We start from the raw sequence: 23,050 nt of genomic DNA, 5'->3' as shown, positions 1-23,050 counted from the left end.
TTCACACACATTTTACAAACACATACTGCATTACACACAACCCTCGCTTTACAGACAGACTTCTGGAAAAAAAAAGGTTGTTTTGCTGTCACAGAAAACCAGTTTGACCAGTAAAAATTCCACTTGCTTGCATTCTTTCTAAATTAGCTTAGCAGCGTCGCACTTTATCATACAATGATAACCGATTTTGAATGCTGAGGCTCACGTGTTGACGATGCACAAATGAATACTAGTTTGTCTTATGCTAAGCTGTGTTTGTAGGCTATAAGTGCTTATACTATATTCATTTCATTTAATTTTTTGAGACAGGAAACCAAGTGATCACTCTCACAAAATGAACCCCAGTTCAGGGGTAACTATATATGACTCAGAGGGTGTTACCACATAGACGAGGTTGTGTGTAAGGTGCTTTAACATTAGCAGATGTGTTTGACTGCACAGCTGTGACAGGTCTGAATGTGACTTTTAGAAAAGCAGCTGTTCTCTTCTCTTCCCTTCCCTCTTCTCTTCCCTGCATTCCAATCAAGGAGCTTTAATCGGAATATGCTTTTGAACCATCTGGTCTATCTTCAGCTCTAATATGAAGTTGTTACTGTATTAGTTACTTTCACTAACTCATATTAATTTTAGTGTTTATAATTTATATAGTGTTTATAATTTGACCACTTTAGCCCCAAAATCATACTAGATGTATACATAGCTTGAGACATAACTCTAACATGGCTCTGCCTTATCAGATCTTAAAATTAAGTGAGTACATCCTTATCAGCAATCATACTAGATGGGCTCAAATGCCAATGCCTAAACATTAAATAAACGAGTCTAGCATGTGAAGTTACAGACTACAGCAAAATGCATGAAGTGCTTCTCCAATGGCTATACTGTTTTGATACTTTAAGAATCTGAAAAACTTGCACTGAAACCCGCATTTCCCTTTTCTCCTGCTTGGGTTGCGGGAAACTCACTCTTCAAACTTGCTGCGTTGCACCGCTCCAGATAATGTTAACCTCTTTATGTCTGCTTGTTGGTGTGTGGGAAACAAAAAAAATCCAGAATAGGACAAAGAAGCAACATATAGAATACTATGTATATCTAGTGGATTTTCTAGTATATCTGAATGTTAAACCAAACATGAGTGGTACACAAGTACAGGATATGTAGCCAGCTGTCAGCTGAGACTTGAGGTATTTGCATTTACGCTTTATTTAATCATTTACACTTTTCTATCACTTAATGAGATTATGGGTATTATCATTAGTTTAAGTCATTGTTTGACTATTCCCCCAAACACATCGTTTTCACTCCTCATATCATGTTGGCACAGACTGTGCAGAGATGGACAGACAGACCCACAGAGAGGCCATTATTGGGAGTCATCAGGGATTAGCTCTTTCTGTTCAACCGCTCAGTCTTTATTCAGATTACCCCTGCCTCATCCCCTAATCTAAGAGCCAGTGTGAGATTAGAGCCCAGAGGTGGGGTTTTAATGAGACAGAAAATGGAGTGGCGGGGCAGGGGGGGTGACACTGGGAAATGGGGAGAGAAGAGTGGTCTTTATTTTGGAATGTGACAGATGAGAAGAAGTCAAATGATGAGAAAGGCACTTTAGCACGACTGGAGATGCAGCACGCGAGGCTGCGACATTGAACACATGGAGATCTGGAGAAGTGGTCAAAAGATAGAAAAATGAACTCTGATGATGCAAGTTTGATTAAAAAAATCCCCTCAAAAACAGGCTGTTTCACACCTTCACACCAGCCTCCTCACAGATCTTGTCTAAGCATGTCATCCTGTTTTAATGACAACACGTCTCTCAGTAGAATCAGGACATGTTGCCAGACTGGAGTTGGGCTCCAAGGCTCCTGATGGAGATTACAAACAAGCAGCCTTCCTGTTGCATTTCAGAGCTGGAGACCGATGATTCATTGGGCCAATAATAAACATCGACAAGAACCCTGACAGATGCAACACCTTGTGTATGCGAACAAGTGAGTTGTCAAAACTTTGCGCCCAAACAGTCACTCAGAGGTGCTATCTGTACTAAAATATCTCCAGATGGACGGACGAACAGACTGAAAGAAAGAAAAGACACAAAACAAACATAGAAGAAGATGCCACATACCTCTGGAGTGTTCAATTTTCACCGCCACGCAGGCGTCTTCATCAACATTCCTAGAGTGAAAGCATCCTGCTTTGTCTTCCCGTTCTGTGAGGTCAAAAAAGACATTTCATTTTTTTTAAAAAAGCAAATTAGGTATAGACAGATTTATTTAAGTCTCTCTCTGCAACGGAGACAGGAACTTCTTTTGCATGCTTGTTTTATTATAGATAAAAGAAGGGATGGAGGCGAGAAATGATGGAATTATTTTTTTGGCAGACTTGCAGGCATTCAGACACAGACCAGACCCAACATCTCAGCGATCATTTAGTAGCTGATTTATGGAGATTTGAATGAGTAAGCTTCTGTTTGTTTTAAGGTATAAAAAGGAAAATGGCACCCCTGGAGATACAAGCTCTAATTAGTCTGCCTGTGAGATGTCTGTGGGGAGCATCAAAGCTCAGCCCAACGGTTTAATATGTACCTAAAGATTAAAGGAAAAATTGCAGCGAAGCAAAAACAATAACTCGTGTGAGTACTGTTGTGGTATTTTCCACTCTGAGGCACCAGCAGCTGCAGGATTATGTTTCTGACATGCAGCAACATGACCTGCATCTGAAACGACTTCTTTAATGTTGGACGCTTGCTGTTCTGACAGTGACAACATGTTGACGATGACAACAACCACTCATTGCTGAGAAAAATGCCTTTTTTGGTTCGTTTTGTGTGGCTTGATTTGGGCATCAGCTCACACCACATAAACACGTTGACATATATACAAATGGTGTAATGCACAGCTGCAGTGAGATGGAAACAGTGAAATAGCAGGCAAAAACATCTGGTGATAGCCGATGTGAGGTCTAAACTCGAAGCAAAAATCAAAATGAATCTCCTACATCTGCAGCAATTAGCAATTATTAATCGTTTACTCTTCAGTCATGATACTCGTAGAAATAACTCATTTGCCTCATTTCTGCTGTCTGTGTGGGTTATTACCATCTGAGATTTCTTCCTGCCGAGCTCTGCAAATACCACAGGGTCATCTGTAATTACATTGTAGAGGATGAATTTTGCTATCTGACACTTAGCCCTGCGCATTGACTCGAGTGAACCATAAAGCTAAAAGTGAACATGACTGCTAACGAGTCTGGTCCAAACTGAGAAAACTTATCTATAAAACATTTTCTATTACTAATTTCAGACCTCCTAAGGGAGACCAGCTCATTTTTATTACTGGCACACACAAGATAATTTGGTACAATATGCAAATCATATCAGTTGAGTAAGAAGTGCTGGAGAGGTCACAACTGAAGAGGTCAGAATGGAAGAGATCACAACTCAGTAGAACAGCGCGATGGTACTGGGGTATGCTGGAAAGAAAGATTCAACGTATTCATGGCTGGTTTAGCAGTGCAGAAGTAGTCATTCTTTAAAGTCGCCAGCTGTGGGAAAATGCAGTAGCTCACACGTTTGAGGAGGTGAGAGAGGTTGCCAATTCTTAATTTTCCTGCGACGCTGCTCGCAGAGCATACAAATTACATAAATATGCATGAAACATTTTAAATTAACAGTCAAATATATGAGCATATATACAGTTTTACAAGGTAGCAAAGGCAACAAAGCTATTTGCAACATCCCCCTAAAACCTATCACATAATTGTAATAAATTATCAATGACATTTCCATTTGAAAAGACAAAAACAAATATCTTAAAACTACAAGTTAAAAGTCTGTCAAAAATATTAGAAAACCAGTAAAAGTAAATTTCATGTGCTCTTGATCTTCAGTATGTCATATTGAGAATAAGGCAAGAAGAAAAATTGGATTTGAGATTAAAAAAATAATAAAATATCTATTTTTAATCATAATGCTTTCCAAAAAGTGCTTTTGAATCTGACCAAAGCTGTAGGGGTTAGATATTCAACGAGTACCAGAGTCAACATCACTATTAAACATCAGCATGTAAATGGGCCCTCACTATGACTGGACCATTTTTAGCTCAATTACAACCTTGTCGTCTTTATTTTGTCATACAAAGACACATTTTTAAGTACAACAACAAAGTTTTCTTTTATTGTCCATTATTGTCAGACCTGTAGTCTCACTCTGGTAAACAGGGAAGAATGTCTTTTTATCCAAATTAAAGCCACCTTCAGCTACACTATTACAGTTAAAAGAGGGCAAAGAAAACAAAGGGAAGGATTGATTGACCAAGAAATCAAACAAAATATCCCTTTAACAGTAGTGTGTGATGCCGAAAGTGAAAGAATACAGTTTTCAATCATGGCAGCAGATTAGCAGATAGTCCTGAAGTAGCTTCACGTAAGCATCCTTCCTAAGCTAAAAAAGTGTACTTAGTGCAGCTTAATTCAGACTGTGTGCTTGCTTGTGTGTGTGTGTGTGTATGTTTGTGTGTGTGTGTTTGAGGGTGTCATGCAGGGGTGGGGGTGTAATATCTTGGTGCATAGATTAAAAATGGCTTTACCATCCACCATCTGGACTTCTCGTGAAATGTCTGCCTGCTGTTCTCTCTCTCTCTCTCTATCTCTCTCTCTCTCTCGATCTCTCTCTCTCTCTAGCTCTCTCTCTCTCTCGATCTCTCTCTCTCTCTCTCTAGCTCTCTCTCTCTCTCTCGATCTCTCTCTCTCTCTCTCTCTCTCTCTCTCTATCTCTCTCTCTCTCTCTCTTCTCTCTCTCTCTCTCTCTCTCGCTCTCTCTCTCTCTCTCTCTCTCTCTCTCTCGCTCTCTCTCTCTCTCTCTCTCTCTCTCTCTCTCACACATACGTTTTTGTGTGTGTAAGTAACTACCTCCATCTGCTGTAAAAGTATCTCATTCACAATAGAACAGACTTAAGAAGCTTAAAGGGTTCCATAAATATCAGACACTTCTTTAAAATGACATCTCACTCACCTAACTGTGACCACCACCCCCTCAGTGAAAACTCCATCATGTGACAGACATCCTCATTTGCCTGTTGTTTCCTGACGTGGGGGATGTGTTACTATGTCAGCACTGGAAACACAGATGAATGCCCAACACAGTCTGCTCAAACACAAGTGGCAACATCCAAGTGTGGGTGTGTTTTCTTCAGCAAAGGGGTACAGTGAAGAGAATTTACTGGACTACCTCTTGGGCTGACCTTAAACTTCCTCTTCCTGTATGTCAACTTCCTGTTTTTCCTAGTCAATAATCTATCATGAACAGAAACTACAAGATGCCTTAAATGGAAACAATTCAGTCCAAAAAACACAAATGATATATTTCCTTTCTTTGCAAACACTGTAAATATTTTATCCCGTCTGTTAAAAGCCTTATACATGGTATTAACTGATGAAGGGCAAGTAAAACCAATTTGGCTCATCCCAATCCCAGCACAAGCCAAAACATAGGCGACTGACGCATGAGAAACCTGTGACACCTGCACCATCATTGTTGTGGGTTCTGGTATCAAACTGATAAGGGATGATCGACAGTGACTTTTCCCTTCTCACAGTTAGACGTGCATTTTGTTTTATAGTGTACAGGCAGTGGGTCTTCAATCAATTAATTAGCAAAGAAATAAAATATTTCTTACTCAGGAGCTCGAAATCTACTTAACCATGAGATTTTTTGAGTCTCAAAAATGTCTGTTGAATTTGAATTTGAGCAAACTGTCGTTCATGATCAATTTGTTTTCCACACAGATAATTTACATATGTAAAAGTGTTTGAAGCTGACTGCATCCACACTGGGAAAGCAACACCTATTATTGTGTTTCTGTGCCAAAACCTTCTGCAATTTTTCCCTTTACCTGATGGTTAATGACCACAATTCTTTTCTAACTAAAATGCTTTACTGGGCTTGCAGGCATACCTGTGAGATGTCTTCTCCACTGAGGCAGGGATTTTTCGCTCCCTTCACCCACGCAATCGTTATCCATCTCTGTCTGTTGAGTGAGGTTTTACCCGGAAGTTAAAGCCTTCTCAAACACTTAGGTGATTATCTTGTGTATTTATCCAACAAAGCCTGAGAGCGCTGGCCTTTCACTGTACAAACCGGTTTAATGGAAACTGCAGTCATCGTGTGAGGGTGACACTGAAGGAGGCAGAATCAACTCTTGCTGTGTTGGTTTACTTTCACTCTTCTATCTCTACAATAATGCTTTGAGGTTTTTGTCAGGACTGAGAACAGGACGAGCTAAAACAAACCAGAAACTGCATGCACTTACCTCTGCGGAAGGCAAGGAGAGACTAATGCATATAGACGGTAGGGTGACAAAGATGAAAAGCAGCCAGACATAATGTCAGTGTCAGTATATAATGAAATATCTAAGCACTCATTAATAAATACCACACTTTTAAGACCCCCGACCATCTAAGAGGCCTCATTAACCTAATCACTTTCCTCTTACATAGAGTAGAAATGAAAAAAGTCTATATGAAGACATAAAAGGCTGTTTTACACAGAATATCATTGCGCCATACTACCATGTCACATTGAAGAATATTCAAAATCATTGTCCAACATGTACGAGCACAAGTTTTGGTCAGTCTCTGCAGCAACGCCTGTTTATGGCAACATCTTTATTCTAACATTCCCCCCCAAGCAACATCTTTTTCTGCACCTGCAATAAAGACACAAGAATGTTGAGTGGCCTCATCTGCATAAGGCTGCCCCAGACTGAGATCAGCACAATTCAAATGGGTCTCATAAATAATGGAAAGGGAATTTATTAATATGCCAAGTCACACCCCTTTAATCACAGCAAGGTTCATAGCAGTGATAATGTGTGTCTTTCCCCTGGCACATGTGTGTATGCGTGTTTGCGAGCGCACATCTGAGCTTTTACATGCTTGTTACACAATAGATTGGCTGCTGAATGAGAGCAGATGCGTCTGTCTACCTCCTCTCTTGTCCATCTGCATTGAACAATTATCAAAGAGTTATGGGTCTCTTTTGCGGGCATAATAGAGTGGACAAAATAAAAAAAACCTTGAAAAACCTTTGTGTGGTCAAGGCCACCAGATGTGACCTAGCATCTATCTCCTGAAATGCAAAAAGAACCCCAAAACAACAACGTCTTTGTTGATCAATTGCAGCGGTTTCCACCAACATGATTTGTTTTTGTCTTATTCAAGAAATCTATGCCCTCACTCTCAGTTTAGAGGAATTTTGAAATTGTGCTCAACCAACTAAAGGTTTTTTGTCCTATGAGTAACTGCTGCCAAGATTCCTCCATTTAATCTTCTATTCCAGCTACTAAATTGTTGTTATCCGGTTCCCATTGCTCTTTGCATTCCACTAACACAAACATGTGCCACTGCTACGTTCTGGTTCCCGGCAGGCTTCCGACATGGCCCCAGCATGTGAACATAAGCTTTCAGTAAGATCCGAACATGTTCACTGACCTGTGTTCAAGGAGAGCAGGTCGAGTGGGCAGTGGGGTAAGCGATGCTGAACCCCATCACCCAAACTACTTATCCTTGTGTGACAGTTATTGTGATCCAAGATGGTTGTTAATACTGAAATGTGTGGATGTCTGGTCACATTTAGTGGATTTAGAGGTTGTTCTGCAACAAATGTAAGCAGCTGTGAATACATCAGTGACTAAATAAAGTTAGCAGCAGTGCGCAGCGATGAGTTCTACAATTAAGATCGAAAGAGCGAGTTAGAGATAGCGGACTGAATGACTGGACTCTGAAACAGAGGATTGATTGTTGGAAACAGACTGCGATAACGCTGACAGGAAGTCATTGTCCCATCCTTGATCTCTCTCACTTCAGTGCATTCCCTGCATGCGTGTGTGCGTTTGTGTGTTTTCTTTACTATTCTAACCTATCTTTGTTGCTCCTTCTGTCTCCTCCTGCTCCCCCCAGGCCGGGACCTGCACAGTCCACCTTGGATCACAGCTGCTGGGCTGGAGCTCCCAAATGTGTCAATCAATATCCTGTCCATCCAATCAGCGTGTCTCACCGGGCCCCAGCAGAGCCGTCTGTTCATGAACGGACAACGGTGCTTATTCACAGGATGCCCTTTTGTGATAAAGCTGGACCAAAAGGATTTGAAACGTCTCACAGATGAAGAGTAGATATGTGAAAGTGACCTATATCCACGAGCAAATGCTATTACTCTTTTGGTGTGTGAAGCGTGCGCATGTGCCCACGCATGCCTGCACATGCATGGAGACCTGCAAATAATGCCTCTATAAAAAGTAATAGGCTTTACTAAAAGCCCAGCTGCACCCTTGTATTTATTTCAATTTAATCTGGTAGTCACCAGTGGTTCCACATGCACCCAGGGGATCTTCAGATGCAATTTAGCCCCCACTTGACTTAATGCTCCACTTAACACATGCTCCACTTTTTAGCAAAACAGTTCCAGAAATAAAATTTTCCCATCTGCTTAGTGAAAGGAAACAACTTGCTGAACTTAAAAATAAAGCTCTGTCTCCAAAAATAACCCCATGAGAAGTTCTCACAGGGTTACATTAGTGACTAAGTTCGTACTCCCCCTCCAAAAGCATCGGTGATATTCTACAGGAATGAGCGCTGTCCTACATGACAGGTTATAAAAAGTATGCAACTGCTGGATATTTCGTTTACGAAACTAAAAATTTTTTTAAAAAAAAATGAAATTCTAAAACTGAAACATAGCTCTTTTAGTATTTCCACCAAGCTGCAACTACATTCAAATGCTCTCTAAAGCTTTGGTTCTGCATGGGTGGATCTCGCTAGCTCTAACTTTGTCATCATAATTATCACTAACACTGCAGAGAAATGAGGGGGAAATTATATTAAATGTATCATCTTGACTTAAGAAAAAGTTATTCTGAAATATTTCCAAGTCATCTGGAAACAAGATTTTAATATCTCAGTGAAATTAACTTATTTAACTATTGATAAGGTGGGCTGGCATCGCAGTCTGCTATTTTAAAAATGTACAGTAACTAAAAAACTGGAGTGTTTATAATCCAACACCGACTGATACAGTTTGATCCTTCATAAATGGCTCCTTGTTTATCTGCTTTGCGCCAGGGAAAAGGTTTGCAAAGGGAATTAATTAAGCAGATCCAATTCAGTACATTGCAAGGGAATAATAGATTCTGCACCATCAAAACCCGGGCTCAACTGGGATTATTGAGCTCAGTATGAACGTGGCGCCTTGATTAAATACACTGACGTACGGGGCAGATTTTCAGGACAGAGGTGAACTGTACATAGAACACAGTGCAGAACTGCCTGAAGGCAAACCTGCAAACCACAGACGACCAATGAGAGAGGGAGAGAGGCAGACGGAGAGAGCGGGCAACAATGCAAAAACCTGTTCTCCTTTTAACTAGCACTTCATCTTCAGTCAAATTCTCTCTTCCACATTCCTCGCACCCAAAACGACATCTTTTATTCACCCAGATCAAAAATAGTGAACATTAACACACTTGTGAATCTCTGTAAGGCTGTGTTCACACATACAGCAGCTAATCTGACACATCCTGTTTGAACCCCTACAGTGTCAGCAGTTCTACTCTGCGTCAAGCCCGAGTCAGTCGAAAGACAAGCCGCCATCCGCAGACAGGAGGATATAAAGAGTGGATGGTTTCTGAACTTGCACTGGAACCTGGCGCAAGGTTTTATTTTAACTGTAAGCTTTTAGACAGAAGACAGCAAAGTACAAAATACAAGCTGCAGCACAGTCAGAAAAGATGTGAAACCACGTCACGCTGTGGGGAGGCGAAGGTTCCTCTGAGAATTCAGCAAACTTTGTGTTCTTGTCACCACTCCTTCCCTTCTGAGCATTACAAGCAACAGAAACATGAGGCTTCTGTTGCTTGTAGTTCCTACTTTCTGAGATGTTGCAAGCTTTGTATTTCTCATTTTTTAAAAATCAAAAATGTCTTTGACAACTGAAAGTAGAAGCTAACACTAAAAGGGGAAAAGGGTATACACACACACACACACACACATATATATACATATACACATACACATGTATATATACACATATATATATTTTTTATTTTGGCATGTGAGCCACATAATCTGCTCTATGTGGACATTTCTGACCGTGACTTGTCTCCACCAAGGCTGAAGCTTGTTCCTTTGAAGTGCCTTGGTCGTGTTAAAGGCTGCTAAGGGATAGCCTCCATTACGACCCAAACAACACTGTTAGAGTTAGGGTTAGCTATAGGAGATAATGGGGTTACAGCAAATACCCTGCTGCAAATAAAGGTTCCAATGTTCCAAAACAGCAGAGAAACTGTGACCAAACAGACCAGGAGGTTTTGTTGATCATTTTAAATTGATTTTTAGATTACAGAATGACCAATTACTTTATACTTTGTATTATGTTTACTGCGATAAGTAAAAGTTAAGGTTCAAAAGGTAAAATCATACAATCACCCACACACAAACAGGCATGTTTAGAATGGTATCTTTTTGAGGACTCCCACTGGCATAATGCATTCCCCAACTCCTTACCCTAACCATTAGAACAAACAACAAACCCTAATTCTCCCCATTTGACATTTTGGTGTCATGTTTTGGTACTCGGTACATGTAGCATGTACAGGAACACAGATACTGGCTCTGACATGTGCACAGACTTGCATATTTTCCCACAGCTCACTGTGGACAGCTAAGGTCGATTACAACGATCATGCCAATTTATGTGTGTGTGTCTGTGTTTTATTTAATATTTTTTCTGTAGCCAATTCTACAGCACACACGGATGTGCACATGCGCGCGCGCGCGCACACACACACACACACACACACACACACACACACACACACACACACACACACACACACACACACGCTGTCATTCTCCCAACAGATCAGCATCCTCTCTTGAGATGTCTAATAGAAAGTGTACTCTATCTTGGCCATTATGTACGTCAAGCTTGTCGCCTTATGTCTTCAGCTGTGTGCATGTGCACCCATTAGTGTATATGTGGATGACAGCAAACTGCATCTTCAGTGTCTCTGCGGTCATGAGCCACCCACATTTTGGTCGCCTCTTCTAACCCAACACCCTGCGGCTGCATTGTGCAGTCTATGGATCCAGACCTCTGCCTGCTGTAGGGGTGTAACGTGAGATAAAAGAAGCACTGACCTGGGCGGAAGTCTGTGTCCTGTGAGAGCAGTGAGGCGGGTTCCTGTAGGGGAATAAAAAATCCGTTGCGGGAATGAAGTGAAAGGACCGCTCCTTCCTCACTCTGTCGCTTAGACTGGCAGGTTCAGGCTTGTGTTAAACTGCTACCTCACTACATCCTCCCTTCTCTTTCTCTTTCTCTCTCTCTCGCGCTCTCCCTCACATGCACTTGCCTGCTCCGTGACAGACTGACTCGCCCTTTCACTCACGCTCCGATCTCCCCCTATCTAATGCTTCTATCTATCCTCTCCTCATTTCTGTCCATAGCGAGGGAAGATAATAACATTCCGCTGGAGAGGGTGCATATGGTGGGGGAGGTAGCAGCACCAACCACAGAGTAAAGCCCCCTCTGTATGTGTGAGTGTGCATGTGCGTGTCGCATGGACAATCAGTTTCATTGTTGGGTAAGGGGAGGGCCAGTGAGGGGGAAGAAGCCAATGGCCATACTCATCTGCTGTCCCTACTGCTGCCGGTGGCTATAACAGAACATAGGTGACACATACATTACCACCACCAGGAAAAAAAGAAGAGGGAGGGTGTGACATAAGAAAGGAAGGGACAAATGGATTGTCAAATTGAAGCTTCAAGCCACACTTTGGAGGTTCCCATCTTTTTATGGTATTCCTTAGCTTCTGTGGGAGATGCCTTTGAGGTTTCTTCTTTAAGGATTCCTGTCTACAATAATGGCGCATGGGAAATGGGGATAAAAGCCACCCACTCTTTTCCCATGGCAACCAATTTAGTGGCCATGCACTCCTGGTAGGTAGCAAACTGAGTTTCTCACATTAATCAGTTGTCTATAGAAAATATGAAGTGAAATGAAGTGTGTCATACTTCTCATCAAAGTATGACACAAAACTGAATATGTGCAGCTCCATCCACAAGGATTTTCATTTCAGCGGGAAAAGTTTGGCTGAAATTGTACCGTATCTAATATGATGGTATCAAGGCTTACATCTGTTGTTTTATCTCCTTTGTCACGGAAAAACCTGCCTTCAGACGTTCCCAGGTTTAGTTACTGCAGCCCTGGAGCTAAAAGAGACCAGCTGTACATTTTAGACAGACATCACAAGTCAACAGTGTTCTTCTTTTAGGTTCCAGCAAAAGTCAACATGTCCGAAATCCAATGCAATTAGAATAGAATTTGTACTACAGAAGTCACTTACTCAAATTTCATGCAGAGAAGCATTTGGGTTCCTGCTAGTTTCTGTCAGCACAGACAAAAACTTCGGCAGACAGCAACATTTCCCCTTTTTTAAAATCACATGAGGTTATTTTAATTACAGACAAGATGCTATTTGCAGAATTACTGAAAATGCAACTTTTGCATGTAAATTATCTAGCAGCTCCTTCAAGCCATTGATTGTCACTATACAACACTGATAGATAGGGGTGATTTTAGCTGCTAAATAGCTTTAATTTTTAAGAGACATATTTTGTGGACCTTAATTTTGGTTGCAAAGGTGCACAAACCAGCAGAGCTATGCATTTTAAACTTTGTGATTTTAATTCAACTTTAGGGAATATTAGGGAAAGTCTCTTTCATGGCTCTTAGCTGTGCAACACTTCAGTCTCACTTCTCTTAGAAAGCTGTAAATTCATCATAAGGAATGATGCTCATCAGTTATCTTAGCCTTTTTTCTTTGTAAGCAGGACAGGTACTCATAAGAATAAAAACTTTCACAATAAAACACACTGTGCAGACCTTATGACAGCTCTGTAACCTCAATGACTGAGAAGGCAACAATTATATCCAAAGCCCATCATCAACAGCAGTCTGCACTCCCCGCATGTCCCTGTGGAACCACGTGCCGGAAAATAGGGTGTTTACAGAAAGAGCAGTCATTTGCATCAAAGTATGCAGACGTTGGTACCAACAGTTCAGTGATGCTTCAAAACACTACCTGATCCATGCATTTACAGACGTATAACAGTGATGGGGACATAAAAAAATTAAATTCAGAAATGCATAAAAAAAAATATCTGCTTGATTTCATAAGAAATTCAGTTTCATTTGTAAATCTTTACCTGGACCTGGATAAGTAATTTTGGCAGAACCAGCTTATTTTAAAGAACAAATTATCATCCTATAACACATAGGAAAGCTTTGGAGCCTATCCCAGCTGGCACCCAGGACAAGTCTCAAGCTCATCACAGGACCAACATACAGAGATAGACAACCATGCACACTTGCATTCACACCTAAGATTAAATATAAAGTCACCAGTTCACTTATCCCCCTCATGAAGATTTAGATTGCATAATCTTGTAGATGGAGGTATGAATAAATCCATTATGGTCCCCTGCCCCCACTGAAGGGTCCATGACAAACCATTAACTCTTTCCTTCAATATCTCTTTTAACACTTAAACAAATTAGATTAAAGTTAAGTTGAAGTTGATAATGAAAGATCCTGCCCCATTTAACAAAAATGTACATTTACTTCAAAAACTGTCAAGAAATGTGACAAGCAAAAACAACAGGATAAGATCTGGCTTTTTATGGGAGCAGATGTCATCAGAGAACTGAACTGTTATCTTGTTCAGGAAATGAAATTTACAGAACTGCTGAAAGATCTGAGGTGTAATCATTGTTATAATAGGTTTGAAAAAACAGATCCAGCCTCTTTTGAGCCAAAACGTTGATTATCATCAGTGGGCCTGGTGTTTCCACGGTGACAGTTAGCAGAATCACTGGATTTCAGGCAGAGAGTGATGCGTTTGTTTAAATATTCCAAATACACTGTGCAAAATAGCCTAAGCACATACATAAAGAAAAACCTTTTCGAGCGCAGAAATCTGTTTATATCATGTAAATGCATGAACGCGCTGACACGTATCACAAAAGGGGACATGTTATACAGAAATGACAACGATTCAGAATGATACACTAAGAAATGCAATCAGACAGTGCCGAATCTGGGGTCTGGCACTAGATGAGCGTAGCCTTTCAGCTCCGCAGCCACAGACCAACACGTGTGGACTCTAATTTAGACCTGCTGCGCTTGTGTCTGGATACAAAAGTAATGAAACACATAATTTAAGACCACTACGTGTTTTCCTCCACCTTATTCTTGCAGCTTTTCCAGACTTCTCTAACCTCGAAGCAGTCAGAGGTCAGACTGACGAGATCCTCAATCCTCTCTCAGAAATGTGTTGTGGACTGACTATATTTCTGTATTAAAGAGGTCTAGATGCGCCTTTTGGCGTTTCATCCCTCGTACCACTAACATCCCATTTGAAAACAACTTGGACATCACTGTCCGCACCATGCAACCACAATCACTGGTGGTTATCTCTGTTGATTTATGGTAGAAGGGTTTGGGGTTCTGTTTTAACTGGGGCATTTCTATATGCAGCATGGCTGCGACTCTCTTCCCTGCGGGGTGCAGTGCTTAACCTCACACCAACTAGGTCCCCCCGAAGTCCGAAACCATGCATATTGGGTTAAATGGAAACTCTAATTTATGTCAAAAGAGAAACAGATCATGACATATATTCCATTCTGCCATGATACACTCATAGCACAACCCCTTAAATTTGTTCAGGGTGAAGATTTCCAAGTGACAGATTCAGTTGACATTTGAAAACCATGTTGTCAAAGTGCGAATGGCATTTTAGTGAAACCTGCATTCATGAATGAAACATTAATATATGCATTCACACATTTTGTCTTCCCACTCACCACAGCTAACAAACACCTCCCACCTGCTTTCTCTGTATTTCCCCCCCTCTCTGAGGCCTCTTCTCTTATTTACATTCATCTTAAACCAAGTATCCTTTTACTGTCTGTGGCCTGAGAAATGAGAAAAGGGTGAGAGAGCAACATGGCTCCAGGTTGTTAACCACATCATCTCTTTAGAAACGCAACCACGATTGTCTTGCATTACTAATTGAACCCATATCAGCCAAAATATAACACACACACACACAAACACACACATGATGGCAAATATAACAACACATCATCAGGTTGTTGAAGCTTTCTGCTGACAGTTTTAAGTAGATTTCATAACAGTATTTCCAGCAATTGAATAGTTCCCAACATGTTCTTTTATTAATATTCTTCAGATTTTATAAATAGTTAAGTATTTTTTTTCCAACAACAATCAATTGAAGACTGAATTTATAATTGCTTATGGTAAGTTGTACATCATGAATGCCTCACATTCCGAAAGTTGGAAGCAGAATTGTAGGAACTGTAGCTCAGAAATAGGAAATCACCTCCCTAGTAGACTTTCTTGTTTTAGAGACTTATGAGCCATCTGCAAACCTTCCATGTTAGCACACCTTGTGCTATAAAATCAGCAGCTTGAGGCCATTTACACCTGAAGTGCAAACAAAAGCAAAAGCTCAGGGGAAATTAATAAGTAACTACTTCAGGAACAAACGGCCATGCAGTCATCTGACAGAGGGAAGATGCAGATAGGGCACACAGAAACTTTGAAATGGAGGTAAAGACAGATGCTGAAGCAAAGGTTCATGCTGCAGACATCAATACTTTAATACGTAACAAAGTTCAAGAGATCATACAAAAGAGTTCATTTCATTTAGTCCGGTGTATATTTGGAAAAAGGGGAGTTTCCTCTGCACTAGGTTCTGAAAGGAAGACATCCTGGACAGGTTTTTAGCCCAGCACTCACCATTCACTCACACATTCTCACAGAGGAGCACTTTCGAGCGTCCGAGCAACTAATTGTTCATGTTTTCAGCCTGTGGGAGGAAACTTGAGTACTCACAGAGATGCTGGGAGAACACGCAAACATAAGGTTTTCACCACTGTGCAATTTGTATAGCATTATTCTAAATTCTCTAACTACAAAAGTGACGTCAGTAAAAGTGATCATTGTCTCTTAGTATTTATAGCACGCACTCTTCTGCGTGTGGGTGTTTTCAAACTGCCTGATGGGTGGAGCTTTAAACTAATGACGTGCCTTCAGGTAAGTTCTATCACTTATTATCTTTTCAGCCTACGCAGCACACACATTGCTGCATGTTAATAAAATGACGACGATCTTTTGTTTGTTGTGTTTTAAAACAGAAATGACTTAATTAGTCTGACAATACTGTGAATCCTGGAAACTCTTAGCTCAAACTGTTGGAACTGACAGAAAAAAAGAATCTGATCCAAACACAGTGAGTGCACAAATGCTGATACTGTCAAGTAGTGTTGCTGCTGCTTGTGGCACCGTCTCCCACGATGAAACAATGAGCTTGGTGAAAGGACCAGGGCCTGCTGGTGTTCCCAGCCTTTTCCTTCCTGCCAATAAGAATGAAAGTAGAATTCTTCACAGTGTTTCCTCCCCTCCGCTATTGACTTGCCGAGAATACACCACCCCATAGGAAAAGGTGCAGTTGCAATGTTACGACATGCACATGTGAACGCGCACTACGTGAACCCGGTTGGGTAAAGGGTTGTCAAGGGATGGTGCCAAGACTCCAAAGTGGTTGGAGTCTTGGCATAAGGGTCTTAAGAGGGAGGGATGGTTCCCAGGCCTGAGAGAACAAAACTGTCTTTTTCCAGCATGGTCAATTTAAATCCTCCCTCACATTCTGGTGCGTTTGCTCGACACCAGCAAGCCAGCCATCACACACACGCGCACAGCCACACACATTAACACCTAAGAGGTACTTGAGCAAATAGTTGCCTCTGCATATCTTCAAAGTAAGAATTACGTTTCTTTAACTTTAAATATGCTTATTACAGCAGGAACACTCAGATGGAGCATTCATACAGAAACAGAAGGACCAAATAAATGAATGAAAATGACTGCTTGGCTAATGTTGGGTTTACATAAAAATGCAGCAGAGATAATTTTTGTCAAATCATGCTTAGGTGCAGATAGTAAAATAGTGTTATTTAAGGATGGCAGGAATGTGGAGTCTCCAAATCTTACCAAAACAGCAGAGTAGACACATCACTGTAGTTTTACCTTTATGGCTCCAAAACCAGTACTTGCGCCTTCGCTTCATTATTTATGTCCAGTCCAGAATCTTTTATTTTAAAAAAAGAAGAAAAATCCAACCAAAGTTCTCCTCTTTACATGTCTTCAGTAAATGTTTTCCTTTCCCCAGTATATCCAGTGTGCAAGAATCACCTACCCGAGACGACATGTCTAGGATGGGATCTCCAGTAATGTGAGATCAGGCGGGCCATGCTGCGTCCTCACCGGAGGATAGATAAGGTGGTGAGGGGCAGAAGGTCAAGGAAGGTGACCAACAAGCAGTGTAGCAACCAAAACAATGGCCTGGAATACACCTGTGTTTAATACTTTCTTGCCTTCCTTCCTTCCCTGCAACAACTGAAAAATGAAGAGTCAGCACAAACAAGACCCCCCCGCTGAAAAAAGCTGAGACCCAGCACAGGAAGCCACCAACACCTTCACACACTTCTTGCAAATGGAATGTCCTTGATTTCGTAAAAGGTGAGAAAAAGCCCAACCCCAAAACATCGAGGTTTCCTCACATCTTCCTCTCTGTAAAGTTACTTCCTCAAAGCTCCTGTAGGTCCTCACCAGCAGATGTGCTGAATTGTCCCGTAGGCCTTCTCAGACCGAGCCTGTGAGACTTTCAGAGGGTTCAGCAGCTGCCTGGGAAGACCCTGACCGGCCAACAATGCCAGTCAGGCGGGGGAAATGACACACATTGTAGACAGGAAACCCTGCACTTACACAACCGATATCAATGTAGGACTGATATGAAGCGCTGATGGTGTTATTTTTGTCCTCAATCAGTGTCACCCCACATATAATCCAAATATAATCAAAATCATGAACAGCCCTTTCTTCCTGGAGAAACCAAATATCTTGTATATTAAATAATTCAAACATGTATGTAAAAACCAGGGCAGATTTTAAACCTGAAAATAACAAAATTCAATATATTAATCCTGTCATGACCCTGTTGTTAACAACAAGTACTGACATTAGTTAACAGTACAAAGTTTAAACTCCAGTGTGTATGCATTTTAGTGGCACCTAGTGGTGGAAATACAGAAGCTAAAGCCTGATTTCACCTGCGAGGTGAATTCTCTATTAAAAGAGCCAAAAATGCAAGAATTTGGACTTTAAAAATGTGGATTTACTTTCAGGGTAATGAAAGGGGAATTTCATGAATTTTCACGATAAAGGTAATTTGTGTGCAATCATTTCTCTTTTTCATCATATATATCATTACATGACAGTTTTACAAACGGGTAATTGATTTGTGGGAACATAAACAGTATTTTCTTCTTCAATCTGCATGCATCCCAAAACCCAACACGCCTATGACTAGGAGAACCGTTTCAGTTCATCTATCGCCACCTGCTGGAGCATTAGGAAATCAGAAGATCTCAAACTAGCAGCCGTTTGACTCAACAAGATTATACACAAAAACACAGGTACAAATCCATCAACAACTACTGACATCATCCACTGAGATGATCAGCACAAATCCTCAAAAAGTGCCACAGGGACCAACATTCAATCAAGCAGTGTCACATTATCAGAGGAGATTTTAAGGAAAAAAATACCTACAACAAAGGACAGAACAGCTGTGTCCTTCCTGAACTAGCTTAAACTATTATTTGTAAGCTTGCAATTTACTTTGAAAACCCACAGACAGACAGACAGACAGACAGACAGACAGACAGACAGACAGACAGACAGACAGACAGACAGACAGACAGACAGACAGGAAGGATCGCTGTCTGTGTAATGATCTTGTGTAACAGTGACATAAAAGTGAATCATCTTAATGCTTTAATGAGCAGGGCTGCACAAGGGAGTCACTGTTGCTTGTAGTGAATTAAAGCACAGCAGAGGACAGTCTGGGGGTTCAGTTGGGCATCAATGGACACCAGTGGAGCCAAACAATAGAGGAGTCAGTTGTGGCGCAGACCACACAACGACTGATTCACATACAGTCCCACTGCTGCTGTTCCTCACATAAGCAGCCCGTGTTGGAGACATACAATAACATAGCACACAGCGCCAGAAATAAACAGCTCTGGAGAACAACACCGGGAGATTTATGCTAATACAAAGGCACTTGGGGCACAAAGAAATATTAGGAAGCATTAGATCTGAAGACAGACTTAGGCTAAAGCTAAAGTTGCAAATGGGATGTTGCATCCAACAATTAACTCTGAGGGAGGAGATCAGGGAACAGGGAGACCAGACCGTGTGTTAGAGCAAACTACAGATATTTCACTTTGGTGAGTTAATAAAGTTCTATATATTTGTTGTGTTTGGTCCTTTTGTTCATCCACAAATTTGATTTCTACAAGAACAACAGGGAGGTTCATGACAGAAGGAGGTGGAACAACCATATAAAGAAGGAGACAGCCATAGGAATACAGAGACACATGAGCAAAGAAGTCCAATGCAAACAGGCAGTGTTCAATATACCAGTGCTGATCACATACTCTCACCCTTTGGGATTGTGTGGCAAAGCGTTTTGCAACACAAAGCATTGTGCAATGTTGGGGAGATACTATGAGGACTAACTTTTATCAGACTTGGACTCTAATTGATTCACTGTGACTCAGTTTCAAATCATTCACCTGTGAATGAGATCGACAGGTGTGACTGCTGACCTGCATTTAATAGCGCAGCTGCGATAAAGTCAAATCTATGAAATTGCAGGTTTAAGATCAGAATGGCACGCTCAGCAAATATCCTCAGCTGCATGTTTTGACAAGCAAGATAAAACAAAACAATGAAGACGCCTCCTTTCTCATGCCGAGAAACCATGATCCTCTCACAAGGAAGCTGTCAAACACTATGTTGTCCCACCTGTAGTGGTATTAATGGTGTCATAAGAGAAGTCATTGCACCACATGCAGACTATATTGCAGGACAAAGTCCTAAATTGAAAAAAGGTGCCCTCCAGCATGTAAATGGTTATCCAACAGGCTCTGACTTGTCTTTGAACCCTTCATACCTGCTGTGTAAACAAGAACGGTAATGTAGGTGTGTTCTATGACTTTCAAACAAATAAAAAACACCCCTCCAGACCTAAACAAAAAGCCATCAACTTTGTCACCAGCAATAGTTTATATATTTTAACAACTTTCTTTAAGTACCGTAAAAACAAATAAGGTAGAGATATAGTTTTTTTAAAACTGGATTTTCTGACAAGTTGGTCTAACTGATGATTTACAGTTGACTTTAAGCTGTTGTGGAACCATCCTCCAACACTCACCGTCTTCTGCACAAACGTCCAGGCTTCGCTGCTTCCTGCGAAACGCCACCCTACGGAAGCCGTCCATGGTACTGCGAGGCAGCGCTCGCTCCAGCAACTCCTGAAACTATTCTGAAAAACTAGTGGAGTCCAACAGTGCTGAGATAACGATGTGCGCGTTATCCCACAGTGCGTGGTGGCGTTCCTCCATCGGCGCGTCTCAATCCCAAAAGAAGACGCGCCTAAGAACAGCTGCATGCACGGGGATCACCGGATCAGTGTCACCTTGAAGGAACCCGCCCTTCACACTAAGGATGGGCGATACCACACTTTTGGGATTCGATACGATACCGATACTTTTTCTTGTATTTTCATCGATATCGATCCCGATACCGATACCGTTCATTTCTTACTGGCAATTTTTGTCAGTCAAAATATTATTACATTTAAGACAAATACAGACCATTTATATACAATTTATTATGGTCAATTGATTACTAGGATTTCCTTATCCTTTAAACCTGCATAAGACAGTTGTTCCATAAAAAAATAATTAGAACAATGTCTGACACCATCACACCTTTAGTGCACTTGAGGTATGTCATCACACTTTACTGAAGTCTCAGATTGCTTTTCAGAAATCGTATCATATTCACATTTTCTGCTTTAACACGATTGCGTCTCTGGCTGATTATTTCCTCCGGCTCTGCCTTTTGCTGACTGTGTCGGCTCGGCGCAGGCTATGTTGCACGTTGATGCTCATTCCCTATCTCCTGTCACGTGACATGGGCCAGCTCAGTACGCCGCCAGGTATAGGGGTGTCTTGGCACATATTAATTTAAGTAACTAATCTAAAACGGCGGAAAGTGATGCATACACCCCCAATTATTTTTTTTTAGTTAGTATCGATATTTATAAAAGAAGATCGATACCAAATGAGTAGCTTGTGAGTATCGATATATCGATACCACGGGATCGATCTGCCCATCCTTACTTCACACACGTGTGCGCACACAAACAACACTAACACGCGTGATTTTTCTAAAAATAATCTGTGTAAAACTTAATCATGTTGTCTTCCTTGCGCTGATTCAGGTACAGTGAAGCCATGAACGCCACACCTTCCCTGCACTCTGCTGCCATTCTTTATTATTAATGGTGCGATGAAAACTGGAGCGTTGCTAATAGTTCTCGCTGGAGCTCTCGTCCACTTTAATGCCAACATCGTGATTTCTCCACTAGTTGTGGTCTCGGGTGAACATCATTGTTGGAACTGGGGGTTCTTTCTAAATCTTATTTGAACAGTTCAAGAATGAACATAGACGACATGTAGATGCTGATACCTGCAGCTGGTGGCTACACACCCAAGGGCCTTCAGGAACCATCATTTTGCAGTGCTTTAAGCACACGGTCCTGGTTGAGGGGCCCCCATGAGGGCTCCATTACATTAAGAGTAAAGATGTAATGCCAAAACAAGATGGGGATCATTGAACATGAATGGATGTTAAACATGAGACTTCCATTGTGATGGTGCAGAGAGCAGTGTTTGTGAAGTATAGAAGGCAGATGATCTAAATAAGGGAGGAAGGAAAAATCACATTACAATTTATGTATTCTCTTTACCTTTCCCTGATGGCTTTAGTTTGGGTAAAAATACACTCAAATGTAATTGCTTTTTTAATGCTTTTGTTTCGGCCATTTTATATTTGGTATCAAAAATTTGATGAGTAAAATAAACAAGCAATTAATAAAATTTTGAGAAATAAAATGTGAAATATGTTGCCATATTATTTTGACTGTTCAGAACAGAGGATGGTAAAATGTTGTGATGCTAACTAAACTTTAGCCACAATGGAGCCAAATTGCATATATATATATACACTCACCGGCCACTTTATTAGGTACACCATGCTAGTAACGGGTTGGACCCCCTTTTGCCTTCAGAACTGCCTCAATTCTTCGTGGCATAGATTCAACAAGGTGCTGGAAGCATTCCTCAGAGAGTTTGGTCCATATTGACATGATGGCATCACACAGTTGCCGCAGATTTGTCGGCTGCACATCCATATCCATAATGCGAATCTCCCGTTCCACCACATCCCAAAGATGCTCTATTGGATTGAGATCTGGTGACTGTGGAGGCCATTTGAGTACAGTGAACTCATTGTCATGTTCAAGAAACCAGTCTGAGATGATTCCAGCTTTATGACATGGCGCATTATCCTGCTGAAAGTAGCCATCAGAAGTTGGGTACATTGTGGTCATAAAGGGATGGACATGGTCAGCAACAATACTCAGGTAGGCTGTGGCGTTGCAACGATGCTCAATTGGTACCAAGGGACCCAAAGAGTGCCAAGAAAATATTCCCCACACCATTACACCACCACCACCAGCCTGAACCGTTAATACAAGGCAGGATGGATCCATGCTTTCATGTTGTAGACGCCAAATTCTGACCCTACCATCTGAATGTCGCAGCAGAAATCGAGACTCATCAGACCAGGCAACGTTTTTCCAATCTTCTATTGTCCAATTTCGATGAGCTTGTGCAAATTGTGGCCTCAGTTTCCTGTTCTTAGCTGAAAGGAGTGGCACCCGGTGTGGTCTTCTGCTGCTGTAGCCCATCTGCCTCAAAGTTCGACGTACTGCGCGTTCAGAGA

The 23,050-nt window shown here is 41.3% G+C and overlaps 1 protein-coding gene and 1 long non-coding RNA gene across 13 annotated transcripts in view; one reads left to right on the top strand and one right to left on the bottom strand.

Annotated features, from left to right (window-relative positions):
• The window catches only part of fgd4a (FYVE, RhoGEF and PH domain containing 4a), a 35,024-nt gene extending 14,355 nt beyond the window's left edge, over window positions 1-20,669 (bottom strand). For 3 of the 11 annotated variants that reach the window (XM_057052572.1, XM_057052578.1, XM_057052573.1), the window contains exons 1-2: window positions 17,123-17,301; window positions 2,123-2,206 (exon numbers count right to left, since the gene is read on the bottom strand). In XM_057052572.1, the coding sequence (XP_056908552.1) occupies window positions 2,123-2,206; window positions 17,123-17,198 (160 nt within the window). In that variant the 5' untranslated portion in view covers window positions 17,199-17,301. Of the gene's footprint in view, window positions 1-2,122; window positions 2,207-3,094; window positions 3,105-5,008; window positions 5,163-7,912; window positions 8,004-11,187; window positions 11,589-17,122; window positions 17,302-20,411 lie in introns of those variants that run through there. The other 8 variants (XM_057052574.1, XM_057052576.1, XM_057052577.1 and 5 more) reach the window with 8 other exon arrangements.
• On the top strand, window positions 15,893-19,448 carry LOC130536554 (uncharacterized). 2 transcript variants are annotated; one of them, XR_008953407.1, is made up of 3 exons: window positions 15,896-15,994; window positions 16,083-16,165; window positions 17,301-19,448. It is a non-coding gene; the product is annotated as an uncharacterized LOC130536554 (long non-coding RNA). The 2 variants fall into 2 exon arrangements; XR_008953406.1 differs by having other exon boundaries at window positions 15,893-16,165.
• Window positions 20,670-23,050: the final 2,381 nt, after the last annotated feature.

This window comes from Takifugu flavidus, chromosome 13 (assembly GCF_003711565.1).
Source record: "Takifugu flavidus isolate HTHZ2018 chromosome 13, ASM371156v2, whole genome shotgun sequence".
Lineage (NCBI taxonomy): Eukaryota > Metazoa > Chordata > Actinopteri > Tetraodontiformes > Tetraodontidae > Takifugu > Takifugu flavidus.
Note: the sequence above shows the minus strand (reverse complement) of the source record. Positions and strands in the feature narration are given on the sequence as shown.